Source organism: Primulina huaijiensis, chromosome 13 (assembly GCF_012295235.1).
Source record: "Primulina huaijiensis isolate GDHJ02 chromosome 13, ASM1229523v2, whole genome shotgun sequence".
NCBI lineage: Eukaryota > Viridiplantae > Streptophyta > Magnoliopsida > Lamiales > Gesneriaceae > Primulina > Primulina huaijiensis.
Window position 1 is genome coordinate 17,995,431 of NC_133318.1, and position 18,625 is coordinate 18,014,055.

Here is an 18,625-nt window from a genome sequence, read left to right on the forward strand (position 1 = left end):
ATTATGTAAAAGTTTAATGATATTCGAACTCAACTTTTAAAACTCTACAAAAGTCGAGAGGTATTCAAAATATTAATATACTTTTAATGACTCCATGAAATTCTCTAAGATACAATTATAAAATTTCAAAAAAACATATTTTCTTCAACCTAAAGATTTTGATGGACATTTAATTGAAAAATATATCAAACTCACATACTCATTTAATTCTATTAAAATAATATCAATATAAACACCAATTAATTCATTCTTTCTATTCCATATGTTTTCCTTTTATTTGGACTTCAAAACATATTTTTTTTATTGCTAATAATAGTTTAAAATCATAATTATTAACATCGTTAATTTTATTGTTTGAGTTCTGCTCACAAACCTCGCGATATTTAAAATTATATTTATTAAAAATAATAATAATAAAATTTTAAACTGCATAACAAAAATATTTAAATATTTTATTGACTCATAAATTAAAAATAATATTTATTTTTAATATGTAAATTTTATTTTTATTTATTAATTATTATATAAATTTTGATGTCTAATTTTTTTTATAATTTTAGTTAATCTACATTTTAATTTTGATTGTAACTTATTAATTTGAATATATATATATATATGTGTGTGTGTGTGAGAGAGAGAGATTGATTGATATATTAATATACTTTTAAAAATTATGAACACATATATATAAGGATAATTATAATATAATAATGTTGGGTGCAATAATTATTTATGTTTGTTAGAACAATCGAAACATGGTACTTGAGCTACTATACGATTTAAAAAATTTGACTTGTGCCGTTACCATCAGCTATCGCTTTTAGTAATGCGACAAGCTCTCAGTCCTAAAATTATTATCAGACTCAAGTGCAAGCGTTTGATTCACATTGATTGTAAGAAGAACAATTACTGAGAGGAAGATTATTGGGTACAATATTTGTCCATGTTGAGTAGATAAATCGAAACGTAATGTTTGAGCTTTTGTACAATTTAAAGATTTGAGTTTCACCGTTACCACCATCTATATTTTTTAGTAAAAGTACAAGAACTTTGTCTTACAAATATATTAAAAGTTGACAAAAACTCTTGTGAGACCGTCGCATATGTTAATTTGTGAGACAGATCTTCGACCCACCGAACTCGTGAAAAATATTGTATTTTATGTCAAAAATGTTACTTGTCATAGTAAATATGAGTCGCATCGACCAGTGATACCATCTTACAAGAGACATACTCTTAAAATTTTATGAATTTATACTAATTGTAATTATTTTATTATATTTATTATCTATTTCCAGGTACAAATAATTGTCTTATTCATTTTTATATTAGATATATTGTCAAAAGCAAAATTGATATATTTTTCAAAAAAAAACTTACTTAAAATAAATGAAATTATTTTAAATTTGATTAATTATTAATACTGAAAATTATTCTTAACTATTTTTAAAAAATATTAATTAAATAAATAAAAATGTGTAATTGATTTGAATAATTGAAATCTAATTACATCAAATTTAATATCGACTTATTTATCGGCTTTGATAAATTACATTAATAAATAAAAATATTTATATTGATAAATAAAAATATTTTAAATCAAAAAAATTTATTTACCTTCAATTTTTAATTCAATTTTTTTTAAAAATAATCATAATCATAAATTACAAATCATAAATAAAAAAATCTATTCTAATTTTTTGAAAAAATTTATAAATATAAATAAAAATCTTGTAAAATAAATTTACAAAATTATTTGAAAATATCTAAAAATTTGTGAGATCATACAAAATTATAAAAAAAATATGAAAATGTGTTATTTAAAAATATGAACAAATCTCGCGACGAATGCATAGTTTGAATCATTCAAAGATGAAAAGGTCGGACCGTCGAAATCGGGAGAAAGTCAATATGATAGGAAGGAGACTAGGAGAGAGTATTAAGCTAATATTTTTGTGGGAAATGCAAGACTGAAAGAAGCCTTCAGATAATTAATTTCTGCTCGATTTTTCCTCCGAAATGTAAAACATTGCGACTGTTGACAGATCACGCGCAAACACACTCTGTTTGTTTATAATGGGCCCAGTTTTCCACTGAAGATGTTAATGGTGTGAAATCGAGGAAGAGCGTAAATTTACTATAGAGATTTGATTGAAGAATTTTGGTGTCGTAATCTTACTTCAGTGCTTTTCTTTTTCTCCCACCATTTGTCCTGCTGTCTCGCATTTTGGGCTTTTAGGGTTTCCTTTTGTAGGATAACACAGTTTGAGGTGTTTCCCATATTCTCTCTTCATTGGGTAATGTCCATTCATTTTGTTAGGTTAAGCCATGTGGGTTTTTTATTTGGTGCGTGGGTTGTGTCAGCTTTAAATCTATACTTGCAGTTGATATTTGTTTTCTGGGGGTTACTGAATCTCTGCTTGGTGCAACTGAAGTAAGAATCTTTTTTGCATCTACCATTGTTTGATTAGATAGATTCTGTTTGTAGATTGACAGATTGTGAAACTGAAAATTTGAAAGATTCGATTTTGGTGGGCATTCTTGTTGTAGGTTATATCGGTTGCAGGATTTGAATTGACTTGGCCGGTTTATATACTCAATCGAGCAATTAAGATACAAATGTTATTAATTTGGAAGATTTTTCAATTCCTGATGGGTTGAGTTTCCACAAATGGATAGGGTGATTCAGCCTCCCCTGGTAAACATATTGTAAATTTCTGCAATTACCAAATTTGATTGTTTTTTTTTCATAATGTTACGTCTTTTTGAAGTTTTTGTTGATTGTAATGTTTTTGTATTTTTAAATTAGACGTTTCGTACTCTTGTTTGCTTCGAGTATTCACACGCAAAATTGTTCATCTTTTGCCAAAATTGTCCTTTAACATTCACAGATAGAGATCAACATTCTTATTTGTGGGAAATGACATTGAAACCATAGTTATGATTGGCGCTGGAATTTGTTTGTACGTCCTCATTGCTTGAGGCTAGAATTAGTTCTTGTATGGGAATGGAAATCATCCTCTTTATTTTTTAATTTTCCTTTTTTTTAATATGTCCATGTAAATATAAATGCACATGTGTAATACTCCACGTCTATTATATAAGTTTTAGAAAGGTTTTTGGATGTGAATGTTGTAGTACGAGGCTCTCCAATGATGTGACTGGAAATTGTGATTTTCCACAGGACCGAGGACCTTGCTGTTAAACTTTATATTAGCTGTTTAGCTCTTGTGGATGCTAACTTATTCTTAGAATTGACTATTGAAAACTGTATAATATTATTTCTTAAGAAGAGCAATAAAGATTTTGAACTTGTAATGGTTATATTATGTAACTTTTCTACCTCTAACAATATGAATATTGGTGCTGGGACAACAGTTAAGGGAAGCATAACTATGAGTATCATGTAGGAATGCTAGATTTTAACTTTCCCACTGTTGCGACATGACTTCAACAGTTCCTAGTCCGGCCATATCCAAAAGCAAAAGCAGTCAAATCTCATTTGTTGACAATCTTCTACACTTTTGACCTTCCTAATTGCCCTATTCTGTTTGCTTTTATGTCTGATTTAAATTCTCTTCTTGACTAAAATGCTTAGAACTCTCCTTATGGTGGGAGGGGAGGACACGATCTTTTTTTTACCCTTTACCTTTTCCTAGGTGAGGAATTGTGATGTGTAAGCCAGAGGTGTGGGGCCTATGGATGTTTAAAAACTTTTGCTTACAGTATGAATTAGATCGATTATCATTTTTTAAAATCATTCCACATCTGAAGAGTAACATAATTATGGAAGAGCAAACAATATGGAGTTGTGGAACGAAAGGAATTGTTGATTTTTTACGAAATGCATGAGAGAAAACTCAACCATGGGCCAGGTTGCGATTTGGACACTGGTGGGCAGAGGTCTTGAAAAACTCCGTTTAGTTTTTATTAATCGGGTGACAACCTTTATTAGTCTAGGTCAATAGTTGTTCAATTTGTTTGCAACTGTTCAGGGTGAAAGTCGGTTTGTCCTTCTAACATTTTTGGAAGATCGCGTGTATGGACTTCTTATCCTTCAATTGTACTTCTCTTTATTCGTCAATAATTTTGTTTCTATCCAAAAAAAGCGATATTTGGCATAACTGAAATGAAAAGGAAAGACCATAAGTTGTTGAGTATAACATGGAATCTTAATTTGAAAAGAGTGACGTGGACTAAAATATGTGCTTAGCTTCAAGGAATTAAATATAATAAAATTACTGTCTCATTATGGTGTAAATTGTTAAAGAATGATTTGGTGATACATTCAATGTCCTGGCATGACCTAAACCCCCTTGCATTGTTTTGGTGGCGTTTAACCGATAAATAATAATGTTTGTTGCAGGTAGATACAACAGCTTGCCTCTGTAGAGTAGATGCAGGTCTCAAAACAGTTGTCGGGGCTAAAAAGTATGTGCCAGGAACAAAGCTTTGTCTTCGACCTGACATTAAACCTTCCATTCACCCCTCCAGACAGAAGCCACCACGTGACCGAAGTAGGAGTCAATCCCCTCTGCTTCCTGGTCTTCCGGATGATCTTGCTATTGCTTGCTTGATCCGTGTCCCGAGAATCGAGCATTGCAAGCTTCGTCTAGTTTGCAAAAGATGGTATCGCCTTCTGACTGGAAATTTCTTTTACTCGCTTCGGAAAAATCTTGGAATTTCAGAGGAGTGGATTTATGTATTGAAAAGAGACAAAGATGGAAAAATATCATGGCTCGCCTTTGACCCAACATATCAGCTATGGCAGCCTCTCCCACCTGTGCCCAAAGAATATTCTGAAGCCCTTGAATTTGGATGTGCTGTACTTAGTGGTTGTCACCTTTATTTGTTTGGCGGGAAAGATCCAGTGAAGGGTTGCATGAGGAGAGTTGTCTTTTTCAGTGCTAGGACTAATAAATGGCATCGTGCCCCTGACATGCTTCGGAGACGACATTTCTTTGGCAGTTGTGTCATAAACAATCGGTTGTATGTAGCTGGTGGGGAGAATGAGGGGGTTCACAGGTCTCTAAGATCTGCTGAGGTTTATGATCCCAACAAGAATAGATGGTCTTTCATTTCTGATATGAGCACTGCAATGGTGCCTTTTATAGGGGTTGTTTACGAAGGGAAATGGTTCTTGAAAGGTCTTGGTTCTCACCGGCAAGTCCTTAGTGAGGTTTACGAACCTGAAACTGATAGTTGGTACCCGGTCTATGATGGAATGGTCTCAGGTTGGAGGAATCCTAGCACGACAATTGATGGACATCTCTATGCTTTAGATTGCAAAGATGGCTGCAGACTTCGATCGTACGATAAAACAACGGGTTCATGGACCAAGCATGTCGATAGTAAAATGCATTTGGGCAGCTCAAAGGCCTTAGAGGCTGCTGCTCTCCTTCCTCTTAATGGGAAATTGTGCATTATCCGAAATAACATGAGTATTACACTGGTTGATGTTTTGAAATCTGATCACGGTCAGGCAGCTACTGCTGAGCATTTATGGGAAACTATTTCTGGGAAAGGACATTTGAAAACTTTAGTCACCAATTTTTTGTCCAATCTTGCCGGTAGAAATCGGCTAAAAAATCGCATAGTTCATTGTCAGGTTCTCCAAGCTTGAGATGTATGTATGGTGTGTTCCTACGGACATGAGCTACTGGTAACGGGAATGGTGTTTGAAGTGTAAGATTTCATTTTGGTAGATAGGTTAAATTGCTATGCTCAGTTATCGTTTGATATCACACAATACTTTTTTTACATGTCTTAAATTAAGAGAGCAGGCATCTGTTGTAAAATTCTTGAATCATCCTAATATTATATGAATAATTTTGTTCAACCAGTACTCCAGGATGCCAATTCCAAGCCGGAAAATGGTTGTTTTAAGAGCTTAATTTTATTTTATTTTATTTTTTAATGATTCAAGATTTGGGTAGATGCTAGTAAATCAAAGAGTGTTGAAGTACATTCTAGCTGATTGAACCTTCTCAAGTTTGGGTATAGTTTCTTTCATTTCTGAAAATGTTGTGTTCACTAGGAGTGCAAGAGTGTGGTTATTTATTTGTTTATTTTTGCTGATTGAACCTTCTGGAGTTTGTGTTAAAAATTGTTTCTGAAATATTTGAGATGTGATGGAAGTTAATTGCTGAAAATATTAGTTTTGCCCTTTCACTAGCAAATCTTATTTCAGATGGTTTCTTTAATTGAGGAAAAAAATTCAGCCTGCAATTGAAGCAGAGTAACAGAAAATGGATCGTGCACAAATAGAAAAAGACCTTGGAACCAAACGAAGCTGTTGATACTGGAGGAACCAAACATCTCAACAACAATCTTTTGGAGCAAATTTGCTAATAAGAAACAACATTTTCTATCTATTGCTAAAAAGGAGCTATTTCTAGAAAGGAAGTCGTGTTTTATAGTCTGCGAAATGGAACATTATTGGTTGTACGATACAAGGCAACAAGCCATAGGATTACAACAGAAAGCACAAAAACAAAGAATCAAAGACTATTAAGACTGAATTTTATGAATCAATCTGTGATCCAGAGAACTTAGAACGTGCCAACAAAAAACTCTTCTCCCTCTGATTCTTGTACTCATTGTATCGTAGGAAGAAATAGCTCAGATAATCAAAATCAATTGGAGACATTTTGGCCTGCCACAACAAACAAGCAAATCTTAATACAACACAACTTTTTACGAGCAACGGTAGGAAAAAACTAAAATTACCTGGATGAGAGCCCATAAAGCCCAGTAAAGATGCGAAGCTAGCATAAAGGTATTTGTCTCCAGGTAAAGAGCTTTGAGTTCTTCATCAGAAACCTGCAGGCCGGTTGTAGCCAATTTTCATTAAAAATCGCACGATAAACTAGTCTTTGGATTTGGATCACCTTAGTTACGTCTATTATCTTAGATAACATATACCAACACAGATTATTGTCATTTTACGTCATATTTCCCCCCAATAAGCAGAGCTACAAGTGTTCAAGCGTTCGGACCCATCTATAACGCCTCTTTTGACTCCATAGCTAATAATATCAATTAAATTCAAAAAAACATTTGGTACTGGTTCTATTATCAGAGGTATGAAAGACTGCACAATACTTCGTGTGGGCTATCTGGTTTTAAGTAGTATCTGAAGAAGTGGTATTGTTCGTCTTTAATTGGGTACCTGCAGATGAAACAGGTCTCAGAATAACTACAAATACATCCTATATTCTGCGAAAGACGAATGCAAATTAAATACAAAATTAGGAAAGGATGATGACGCACAAGCTATAGTCACAATCATAGCCAGCATATTCGTTGAAGTGATTTCCGATGTCAAAACCTCTGTAACTGTATGATCCATACTCAAAGTCGATGAAGTAAAGCTTATCTGAAAATTTACCAAAACACATGGGAGCGCTCATAAGAATGTCGATAATGACAAAAGAAAAGTTACGGACATCTTTTACATCAATATCGATCACCACGTTTTGAAATTTCTCCCAAAATGAAAAAAGGAAAAAGGGGAGCCAATTCAAGTCTTGAAATTCATATGCTCAAAGAGCTTCAATAAGTCAGATACATAACCCGTCAACAATTTAATGACCAAAATTGTGTGATGCTTCTATATCATTCCTTTCATAATTCATATAAACTTGTCCTCAAATTGTCCTAAAGAAAGTATTTCCACCTCAAATTTCAAGAAAACGTTTATTTATTCTATATAATACAGTTCATGTACTTCTCATCATATCTCAACCAAATGGTAATTAAGACTACGTAAGTAACCCCTACATATTCACCTCAAGGATGTCATTCATATTGGATTTAAATCATGTTGAAAATGTTAATACCATGTCATAACAGAAATAAAAACCAATTAGAACCCGTGTGCTATCATTCTGATACATTTGCATCAGCTAAAACCGGACCCACGTGTCAACATTGACGTTGGCTAAAATTTTAAAACAAGTATGAGAAGGTCAAAGAAGCCCAGAATCAGCGGGTGACATAAAATAGCATATGTCACTTACTGTGTGAGAGAGAGACTGATTGTAAAACTATGGATGATGCTTACCTTCTTCATCATTAAGCATCAAATTCCCAGAAAGCAGATCATTGTGTGAAAACACAATGGGAGCATTAAAGCGATCTGTCATTTCCTGTTCCAGAAAAAAGAAAATTATTGTTCACTAATAATAATCTAACTTCTCACACAAGATAGCAGAAACGAAGAAAAATGCCTATGGTCTTCACTAGCCAATATCTCACTACATCGGTCAACTATTGACTGCAAAAAACCTCAGGTATTGCGGCCTCATCAATAACAACAATTTCACGTCAATGCATCCTTTTTCTTCCTTTTTTGAAAACTGTTGCATCCATAATGTTATTGCAGTAGCGGGGCAAATAATGAATCCCAGGTTTTTTAGGTAAACCTCTGTTGATTTTGAACAAAATGCAAGAATTCATTCTTCTCGGATGGTAGATACCGTGAATAGTCTTTCCGAGTAAAACTAGTCATTACACGGAATAACTAACAGCATAGGCTAACATATAGACTTTTTTATGTGAAGTTGATCAATAACTATTTGTGAAGTTAAGAGCAAGAAGACAATGTTCAAATGAGCGAAGACAACCATACAGATATTAATCCAAGATAACAAGCAGAATTTTTCATTCTTCTATGTAACAATCAGAGGCAATGGCAAAATATACAACCCCCCAGAGACATATGTAACATATAACCTTGAGTTCAATGATTTCTTTATGAATTTCTCCAAATGAAATCGTCTCATACTTTTTTTGCTTCTCATGATCATCAAACTTGAGGCTTGACGCTGCATGTAAAATTCCCAGTTATCAGACACAAAATATATAGATAACTACCATTGACAGCCATCAATCTTACAAGATTCCAAATTCATCATATAAAATATTGAAAATTAAGCACATCCAAATCATTTACTGCTAATAGAGCACCTCTTTCAAAGAACTTGAAGATGTCATTCCACAGTTGAGGCTCTTTAGAACCAGCTATTCCGACTTCATGGAACCTCCGGAGCTGTTTAGCAATTTTTGAGACGAGCTTTGGCTTTCGCATGTCTGTCAAGAAAACCCACCAAGACGGGGAAAAAATTTCAAATTTAAATCATAAATATCGTGACGATACAAAGTGTTCAATGGTGGTCCTCGCAGGTATAGCTGTAGCATTTAAAATGGAAGGGGGCTAGAAACAAAGCTGAAAAGAATGTTCACCCAATGGTGTTAGGGTACGAGCATTGATAAATGACTGCACCATGCCATTTCCAAAAACACCAAGTAACTTGGCACCAAATCCTGCGGCTGAGAGGAATGGAATAGCCTGCACATAAAATATAACATTAAGCTCAAACAAAATGCAGTCAATAACATGAGATTTAAAAATCTTTAGAACATGTACAGTTGGTGTTTGGCAAATTGTAGCCACTATAACATACATCAACAGCTTGTAAATTCCAATAGAGCACTCAATAACAGCAATTAGACTGCGCAATTAATTTGGAATAATTGAAGTTTACTTATATTTAGAAACATGTAATCGACTAAATTGAATACCATAATGGTCATGATAAAGGAAGGGCTGAAGGCCCGAAAGGATATTTTTAGAAACATCTAGCTCATATCAATGGAGTGAGAGATGAGATGACAGGTGCTAAGCAGTAGAGGTAGATGCTTTAGCAGGAAGTACTCATAAATTGCGTGTACATTTTTCGGGTCTAAATCCCCCACGTGCACTCAAAACTACAATAGGTCCAGAATAATCTGCAATCAAGCGGAGTCTGACTTTCTAAGGGGGAGAGCAAAATGCTCACAAACATCACCAATTTACCTGCAATTCCCTTTCACGATTGATCACATATTCAGTATTTGGTCCATACAATCGAACAGTCATATGCACAACATTTCCATCTTTTTCTTTCACAGATACCTTGAGTACTGTTGCATTCAAAATCAAAATATAAATGATTTGTTAATGACAGCCAGTAAACCATCAAATGTAAAAATAAGAACATACTACTTTCTTGTATATTTTAAATTTAAGAACGTTATTTTTAATCCATTTCTTTTGAGAGAAACAGGAAAGAAACGCACACAGATTTGTAATGCCACCAGATACCGTTTCAAGAGAGAAATCCGACGCATCCAAACTTGACCATTGTTTGAATAGATCCTTGCACAGCTCCCTGGCAAAAAGAAAATCGTTAATCCAAAAGGTTAAAACAGGAAATTTTGAGAGAGAAGTATGAGAAAAGTTCAAACCATTTGACTTCAACTCAATTACTTGCGGTGAATCCTCATAGTTTTTTTCAATAAGTAATTATTTTAAAATGTTATGTTCCATGATATATCTTTAAGAAAAAAATGAAATAAATAAAAGGTTGAACTGAAAGTTGCAACAGAAAATAAAGTAGACAATATGCGTCAATTCACATCGAGTGAGTATGTATGGATTTAGAAACACAGAGGACCCAAAGAATATGAACATGGATTGCAAAAAAAATTCCATCCACCAAAGGCTATCGTAATGAAATTTGCACGAGCTGTCTACAATTTCATAAATTGCGACTAAACTTTATCTCAAGTTTTAATATTCTTTTTGACAAATCAGAAGTCTAATAAGCACGTAATGTGTATCTAATACTCTGCAAACCAAACTAGATTATAAAATTGCAATTGGTGGAAACTATAAAAAATATTCAGGGTGTTGTTTATTTGAGGCATGCACACAAACTCGGAGCTTGCACTTGGATGAGGATAAAAATCTCCAAAAGATCAGCGATACGTCTTCAACTTTATAGAACTGAACTGATGAGGAAAAAAACAAAAGGTTTCGAGCTAGAACCCAAAAAAACACTCCTGCAGTTGGGAAATGTTGGTAATGAACATATCACTAATCATTCGTCGATAGTACATGGACCATACTCGACAACCCTAAACAGTCACTCAGTTAAACCTATCTTGGCATTGCAAAGTTGGAACTCATGATTCTGGTGGTAATTTTTCACCTAGAGGCCGCTGGTAAAAGCTCGTGGCAAAATCATTGAGCTGTTGCTGGCATAAATTTTGCGACATGATGATCAATTATCAGGACATTGAAAGGTTAGTTTCCATTCCGATTAAATTTAAAAATGGAAAAGCATATGAAATCCAAAATCCCCACCTTAATGGAGCAACATATAGAGTCTGATTCTTTGGAGAAACTGGATCAAGTTTAGGAAAAGAGGAACTTCATATTTTGAATACTACCCACATTGACACAAGAACCTGTCTTTTATCTTGGAGCAAATCTTGAAAAATGAACGTTGAAGGAAGTCATTCCTAACAAGCTAGGAGCTTATCCATGCATGTCAGACACTTTAAGATGCTCGTCTTTTCAACAGCACTGCTGAGGGGTCTCGCCAACATCTTCTTCCCAACACTCTCTGCCTCAATCTAGATGGCTCTCTGAACCACTTCAGTGGATTGAGAATTCCAAACCAGTATTACTTAACCCCGTGACAGCCCTTCTGCCTATATAGATGATGTGACAACCAAGCCAAAAACTTGAATGTCCTCGATAATACTTTGTCCAAGATATCAGAAATCAGCTTAATCCTCACATGCTAACTTTGCACTTACATGGTTACCATAGTTGTACCCGACCAAGTGACTCCGTGCGGTCACCCCAAGATCCATGTAATCAATCAGAGTCATCAGTTACATCGAAATGACACGACCTCCCACGCATGCTCGCAAACCAATGTGAAAGGTTTACTACAAGCAAGCAAGTACGTCTCCAACACATATCAATCTAATCAATTAAATAATTCTTTTCCTTTCCTCATCAGCGATCTCAAAATTTCTGACACCGTTAATTAGCAGAATTAAGTTTTAAGGTCAAGAATCAAGATAAACATAATTACCAATAAAGTCTACCAGAAGATCTAAAATCGAGCAGAAAACCAAAACATAATAAGAAAAAATAAAATGATTACACGATACGAGGCTTCATTTCAGGGAGGGAGAGCGAGTGGTCAACAGCAAGAGAAGACGACGGAACCTCCGAGCTGTGACTCTCCGGTACTTCCACCGCATTCCAGATATTCTCCGTCGACCCCATCCAATGTTTTCGCACGAAAAACAACGAAAACTTAGTTGAAAAAATGAAATTTTGGAATCGTTTGGATTCAAATTCGCTCGGAATTTTCGAGGCTGATTCGGCGTAGTATGTATTCTTCACTAGCTTTGCATCGTTCCTTCTTAACGAAATATGAAAACTTTGACAAATCCGTTGCGTCCCTCTCAATTGTGGGAAGATTTGACCTGCAAGAAATTTTCATTTAAGAAATATTTAAATATCATATTCCCTTTTTTAAAATAATAATAATTTAATTAATATACAGTTAAACTGATCTTTTATTAGACCTTTTCTACTTCTCTCTCTCTCGGTGTCCCGAGAATCACAGCGAGCTTCTCTTTGTCTCCTTTCTCTCTTCCCGTTCTCAAGAATCACGGCAAGATTGACTGCCGTGGCAGTAGCGGAGAACGCCAGAGTAGCCCTCCAGTCGCCGACGAGCACCCACGTTGGACTTCCGCTTTGTCACACAGGTTAGTCGTACTGAGAGGGAGCAGTTTCTTTGCTTTATCGATTCTAAATCATTCTACTATTATGTGATGGAATTTCTAAATGAGTCGACTATTGGACATATCTGATTCATCTGCTTACTCAGGCACATTCAAGTCTCTTCTGTAGTCATCTTTTATGTTTGCAAGTCCATCTTTCATTTTCACACCTCGTGTCCCGAGGCCTCTCACATTCTCCTAGTGTGGATGTTCTAGACGATGAGCAATTGAGTTTTTCCACTCCTAGGATGTCTTATATGTTGGAAGAATTGGCCATCTAATGGTGATATGTGGATCACGAGTACTAGTTTTGCAAATCCATTAAACCAAAAATAAGTTTGTTCTCTCTAATTATATGATTTGTGCGTTTTTACTCATTAAATCTTTCTATGTATTTTTACTTTTATGTTTTGGTTCTTAGCCAGGTTTTGAATAACTCAGGAAAGATATGCTCAGAGCGTTTTGGAAATCTGCTTCTAAGAGAGGCATCTTCAACTCTAGCTTTTCCCAGTTCAATTACCAAGTAAGTTAAATTTTGTTGGAATAAAGTTTTGAAGATGTACATCCAATATTATATATTCACTTTTTGTTGTTTATATGACTTAACTGTCTCCCAATTTTTTAAGTTATTGAATTTGTTAATGGTCACATTTAAGTTGAGCAATATCTGAAGTAAAATTACAGTAATTAATCCATGTTGATGGAAAATCATGAGATCCTAAGTAGTAATTGAAATCTAAGACTCAAATTTTCATTTTTCTTTCACTTATATGATCCTCTAGAGTGATACTTCTTTTGTTCCTTTTTTTTCTCTCAATAGAGACAGATGCATACTAGGAATAAGAAGGCACTGGAGCTCATAGCCAAAGGGTATAGCGCTTTGAAAGAAGTTGACAGAGTTATTGATTATTGCGAGCTTAAAGACAAGCGTCTCATTCCTTTGCTTAGGGTAATTTTCATCCTTGAATATTAGATGAGTGATATGGCAAATGTTTTATTTTTGCGAAGTTTCATTCCAGCAACAGAATATAGTTGAGTTTAGGTAAGGGGTTGACTCGGTACAATGTTAAATATTGACATGGTCCTCCTGCGAAGTTTCATTCCAGCAACAGAATATAGTTGGGTTTAGGTAAGGGGTTGACTTGGTACAATGTTAAATATTGACATGGTCCTCCTGTATTTAACATCAATGGTTACTTCATATGTATAGGTTCCTCAGTTCAAAAAATAAGAATTAATTACTTTAAGGCATTTGTATTAATTAATTTAAGACCATATGCAAGTAATGTAAATGCATATTAGTTACGTTTACAGTAGACTGTGGACTTTCTGATGATTCTAAACTTCACCGTCACATTACAATTTCGTACAGATGAACTCCATTTCTGTAACAGTTTGATGTCAAACTTACTCTGAATATTTCATTGTCCCCCCCTTCTTTGATTTATTAAAAGAGTTAATTTCCTAACTTGTCTGTTGGTATTCTTATCATATAATAGGGCGGCACTTTATGCAAATATATGATCCTGGAAATATGATTTTTCTTATATTTATTAGTTGCTGACTATGCTTGGAAGTAGTTTAGAGCATCAGATAGGAGGATCCATCCTTTTGGCACACCAAACCATTTTACAATGATTAGATATTTTATTTTAGCTGTATGCATGGTTTTAGTTCTACATTTCAAAGTAAATCTTTAGTCTAACTAGTGAATGAGCCATCTCTTTCTTTGGGTGGGTGATATATGTCAGACAGCGAAGCAGCATTTTGAATTGGCTCTTGAAGCTGACAACACAAATACTCATGCTAGGTATTGGTTATCGAAACTGCATTTCAAATACCATGTCCCTGGTGCAAATAAAGCCGTGTAAGAGTTATTTTCTATTCTATGATAACTTATCTTTGTACCACATTATTCCTACATTTCAACTTCTTGATACCGGTGATATGCATAAAAAGTTTGGGCTTTTTTTCCCTTCCCTTTTCTGCATCGATAAAAACATTTGTTCTGTTTTCTCTGTCATGATATGTCTAGCATTCGGCATATATTGGAATAAGTCAATTCGACTGTGATTAATTTTTTGCATGTAGATAAATTATGTTTGTGAACATTGTTCAGTACTTTGTCTAAAGTCATTGCAATCATTGACCTTTATTTATATACCAGAGGGGCTGCATTGCTGGTGGAAGCTGCTGAGATGGGTGACCCAGATGCTCTGTATGAGCTGGGTTCCCGCCTTAGAGTTGAGGTTAGACTTTCTAATGAAATAAATAATCAGAGCTTGTAGTTTGTATATCTATCTATGCTCTGTGTAGCTAACTGAAAACATGGAAGCACAGAAGAAGATTTGTTCATCTAAGTTCTGAGAGGAAACTGTAGCTTCCCAGATAGTTTCTCACAATTGATTTAAAAAGTAGTTGCAGTAATGTATTTCAACAGTGAGCATAAACACAAATGGATAAAGTTTTGGAAGCTGTAGTTTATTCAAGTTATATAATTTTTTTTTGAAACATTGTAGAAGTTGTATCTGGTGCTTTAGAGTCTGGTCTATCATTTTGTAGTCGGATGCATAAACATGTTATCTTGTATATGATGTTACTTCCAGGATAAATATGGTAACTTCAATGACAGGTACTTGTAAAGCACATGTAAAATTTTTTTTAACAGAGAAGTCAATCCAAAATGCACGTCTGACAGCATTATACATGGTTTTTACCTGGATTAAGACACAAGTTGGCCATACCTCTCGTATGAACCTGTTATTAATTTTTCCAGTTAGATGAGTTATGATTAATGACACTGTGTTCACCTACACACCTTCAATTTCAATATCCTACTTGGTAAATTCTCGTAATGCGTGTTCATGTTGTCATTTTGGATCTCCTAGGGTTTGGACCATAACATTTCCTTGTTTTCTTGTTCTTTTAAATTGCAATAATGGAAAGACGGTAAGTAAATCTTGAGAATACAGATCAGAAGCTTGCTGATAAAAAGGTTTAGAATAATGTGAGGAGTATTTCTGCCAAGTAAATTTTTGACTGTTGTTGGGAAACATGATCTCATGACCTACAATGGTTTTTGTATTTCGTTATATTGTTGAAAGAGGATATTTCTCTTCTGAGCAGCATGCTACCTTTTGCTTTTTTTGTTTTTGTTTTTGTTTTTTTTTTACCATTCTTGCAGAACGAGTATGTTCAATCAGATCAGCAGGCTTTCTATTTTATAGAAAAGGCAGTTGATCAGGTATTTCTTCGTGGATTCACACATTTTGACATTTTCTATAATTTTTCACGACCTAAATAGACTTTTCATGTTTTAGTTGCATCCAGGTGCTCTATACCTTTTAGGTGCTGTTTACTTGACTGGGGATTGTGTGAATCAAGATGTTTCCTCTGCTATATGGTGTTTCCACAGAGCATCTGAGAAGGTAATCTAATCTTCATTTTTACAGAGATTTTACTTGAATGATATTTCAAGCAATAGGCTTGTTAATATAATTTCTATGGTACTGTATCTCGCAAAAGTTGCTGAAATAATTTTATAGACTTATATATATGTACTGTTTCGCTATTTGAAACAAAATGGAATGATTAGTCGTGAGTTGACTCTTGAGAATGCCTGAATACTAAAAAAAATTTTACGAGAAATTTTTCACCAAAGAACTTTCACACTCTGATTTTACCCAGGGACATGCTGGTGCTGCTATAGCCTATGGATCACTTCTTCTTAGAGGTTAGTCTTATTCTAACAGAAGGTAACAATTTGTTGTTTTAAATTTGTCGGTAGTTGAGAAAATTATATCACCTTGCTTTCTTTTAATGGGTGGATATATATTGAAGAGATGAAAATTTTCAGTCTATTATTATTTGTTAATTATGGCATCATAGAAAACGACATAGGCGTAACAAAAGAAGGAAATAAATTTCAATCGAAAGGATGTACTTGATCACCTATCCATGGGAAAAGATAATAAAAAAAATGTTTGCTTCAGGCTTACTCAGTAGAAAAATTGAAGAATAATTCCAAATGAAGAAAGTCTTTGGGAAGAATTCTGATTTTTTTTCATAGTTTATTACTTCGAACAATCATTCCAAATTTAAAGAAATTGTTTGAAAGATTGAAAAGTTGGTTATTATTTATCTAGAATATTGTAGGTGCCGTGTTTTAAGGAAAGTCCAAAAAACCCGGAGTGACTGAATCCAAGATCATGTTTTAGAATCCTCAACAGTTCTGATGCTAGGCTTTTTGTTGGGTTACCTTCATGATACTAGTTGTGCTAGAAGAGCATGTCACAAAATGTTTTCAGTTGGATATTTTGTCAAGTATTACTAACATAGAAACCACCAGAACAAAATGATCTAAATTTTGTTGCTTTTTTGTCTGCATTATTCTCTAAGCTTATTCCTTCGAACAAGAAATTGCGAAATATAAGTCTTAGTATCTGTGGAGGCATGGAAGGTTATTTGTTAGAGGCAGGAAAATGAAGAAAATGGAGTACTCAGGCCATTTTCAATCTGACGCTATCTTGGTGCATCTGTTTTTCTTAAAAAAAAAATTGTTTTTCTTTTGATTGTTGTAATTATATTTAATTTTCAATAAATAATTGTATTACTTATTCTTTTATAATCTTATATTTAATAGAATAAAATATACAATTAAATTTATTTGTTAAACTACAAAAATTATAAGTTTAAGTATTTAAAATAATAAAATTTAATATTTAAATTGCTTAAGGTAATTTAAGCATATTTAATTAGTTATTTAAATCAATTAATTATTTTATTTTGTGGAATTAATTAGTTGTTTTAAATAAAATAATAGGGAATATACCTAGAATATTCTTTTTAATGTAGATTTCAGAGTTTATGAATTGGTTATTAATTTTACATTTGATTTAGAAATTACATTATTTTGAAAATGGTGTTGTGCTAAAATAACTTGATAGGTTGGAGATGAACTTAGTATCCCTATCAATGGACTTACACGGATTCGTAAGGAATCCATACATCCCATGATGTAAGCTATACAGGGAGACAATAACACCGTGGTTTAGATTGTCACGATAATAGAGCATACATGGAGACGATAACACCGTGATTTAGGATTGTCACGATAACAGAGAAATCTTATTTGATGGGTACCAATATCATGATTAGCATATCATAATTTATTTTGTTACATGGTCATATATATATCAGAAGAAATGAGTAAGCTAAACTTGAGAAGATATACGTAAACTTTCGGGTGACTGCAAGGCAAACATCTATCATGTCCAGGATATGTATCTTTGCTCACCCTTGAAGTCCTAGAAGGCGTATCATTCCTCTTTTGTCATTTGATCTCTTATCTAAAAACCGGTTTCAGGTGTTGAAGTTCCTGAATCAATAACCAGGTTCAATAGGAAAGGCAGGAAATCAAAGAAGCTTAATGAGTCTGATAATCCTCTTGAGCTGGCGAGATGGCAATTTGAGATTGCTGCTAAAGCTGGGAATGAACTTGGCTTCAAGTGGTTAAAAAGACTCGAGGAGGAAGAGAAAAGCCTGTTGGATTCTTGATTTATGATACGGGTTGACACTGTAAAATCTTACTTACTGGTCACGATCTTCAGTTAATTTTATTAAAATAGGGGACGAAAAGATCTTGGTGATCTTGTTTACTGAGGTTTTTTTAATAAAATATTATAAAAATTAATACTAGTTGATCAATATATGACAAAGGTGAGGAATTTTTAAATGCTGCAAATTATAAAAGAATTTTAAAATGCTAATTAAATTTTGGCAATTTGTGAGATATAAATGGCTAAATTTAGGATATATTAGTGCGTTACATATTCATGATTTTTTAACAAGGATTAAAATATTAAGTATTATTTAAATTTTATTTATTTTGTTATATTTGTAGTTATAAGTATAACCAAAATTGATTACAAATTTTACATAAAGTTTGAATATAATAAAAAAAAATTCTCCAATATAATTTGATTCTACTTTA

At 33.7% G+C, this 18,625-nt stretch overlaps 3 protein-coding genes across 7 annotated transcripts; 2 read left to right on the top strand and 1 right to left on the bottom strand.

Annotated features, from left to right (window-relative positions):
* The first annotated feature begins 1,887 nt into the window (after positions 1–1,887).
* On the top strand, positions 1,888–5,839 carry LOC140991399 (F-box/kelch-repeat protein At1g55270-like). Its single transcript, XM_073461330.1, has 3 exons — positions 1,888–2,434; positions 2,551–2,698; positions 4,367–5,839. The coding sequence occupies exons 2-3, from the start codon at positions 2,672–2,674 to the stop codon at positions 5,621–5,623; spliced, it is 1,284 nt and encodes a 427-aa protein (XP_073317431.1). The 5' UTR covers positions 1,888–2,434; positions 2,551–2,671; the 3' UTR covers positions 5,624–5,839.
* On the bottom strand, positions 5,570–12,346 carry LOC140991400 (probable ethanolamine kinase). Of its 2 annotated transcripts, XM_073461332.1 has the most exons (12): positions 12,250–12,335; positions 12,006–12,165; positions 10,123–10,214; positions 9,860–9,966; positions 9,247–9,352; positions 8,971–9,093; positions 8,737–8,828; positions 8,066–8,150; positions 7,273–7,378; positions 7,105–7,171; positions 6,730–6,822; positions 5,570–6,655 (listed from the first exon to the last, which is right to left on the bottom strand). In XM_073461332.1, the coding sequence occupies exons 2-12, from the start codon at positions 12,128–12,130 to the stop codon at positions 6,524–6,526; spliced, it is 1,128 nt and encodes a 375-aa protein (XP_073317433.1). In that variant the 5' UTR covers positions 12,131–12,165; positions 12,250–12,335; the 3' UTR covers positions 5,570–6,523. The 2 variants fall into 2 exon arrangements, with proteins under 2 accessions (XP_073317433.1, XP_073317432.1); XM_073461331.1 differs by having other exon boundaries at positions 12,006–12,346.
* A 98-nt stretch (positions 12,347–12,444) lies between these two features.
* LOC140991402 (uncharacterized) lies at positions 12,445–18,339 on the top strand. Of its 4 annotated transcripts, none has more exons than XM_073461336.1 (10): positions 12,445–12,618; positions 12,881–12,969; positions 13,055–13,156; positions 13,454–13,582; positions 14,385–14,500; positions 14,801–14,882; positions 15,818–15,877; positions 15,954–16,061; positions 16,321–16,366; positions 17,999–18,339. In XM_073461336.1, exons 3-10 carry the CDS (start codon positions 13,082–13,084, stop codon positions 18,187–18,189), a joined length of 807 nt encoding a protein of 268 aa, XP_073317437.1. In that variant the 5' UTR covers positions 12,445–12,618; positions 12,881–12,969; positions 13,055–13,081; the 3' UTR covers positions 18,190–18,339. The 4 variants fall into 4 exon arrangements, with proteins under 4 accessions (XP_073317437.1, XP_073317436.1, XP_073317434.1 ...); XM_073461335.1 differs by having other exon boundaries at positions 13,059–13,156; XM_073461333.1 differs by lacking the exon at positions 12,881–12,969.
* Positions 18,340–18,625: the final 286 nt, after the last annotated feature.

Bases quoted from the DNA above. Each gene is read 5' to 3' on its own strand.
- LOC140991399 (XM_073461330.1), top strand. From the start codon at position 2,672: ATGGATAGGGTGATTCAGCCTCCCCTG. The intron at 2,699-4,366 runs GTAAACATATTG...TGTTTGTTGCAG, and splicing joins GGGTGATTCAGCCTCCCCTG to GTAGATACAACAGCTTGCCT.
- LOC140991400 (XM_073461331.1), bottom strand. From the start codon at position 12,130: ATGGGGTCGACGGAGAATATCTGGAATGCGGTGGAAGTACCGGAGAGT. The intron at 9,967-10,122 runs GTGCGTTTCTTT...TGAATGCAACAG, and splicing joins TGGTGGCATTACAAATCTGT to TACTCAAGGTATCTGTGAAA. The intron at 9,094-9,246 runs GTGAACATTCTT...TTTTCTTGACAG, and splicing joins TCGTACCCTAACACCATTGG to ACATGCGAAAGCCAAAGCTC.
- LOC140991402 (XM_073461336.1), top strand. From the start codon at position 13,082: ATGCTCAGAGCGTTTTGGAAATCTGCTTCTAAGAGAGGCATCTTCAAC. The intron at 13,583-14,384 runs GTAATTTTCATC...GATATATGTCAG, and splicing joins GTCTCATTCCTTTGCTTAGG to ACAGCGAAGCAGCATTTTGA. The intron at 14,883-15,817 runs GTTAGACTTTCT...CCATTCTTGCAG, and splicing joins GTTCCCGCCTTAGAGTTGAG to AACGAGTATGTTCAATCAGA.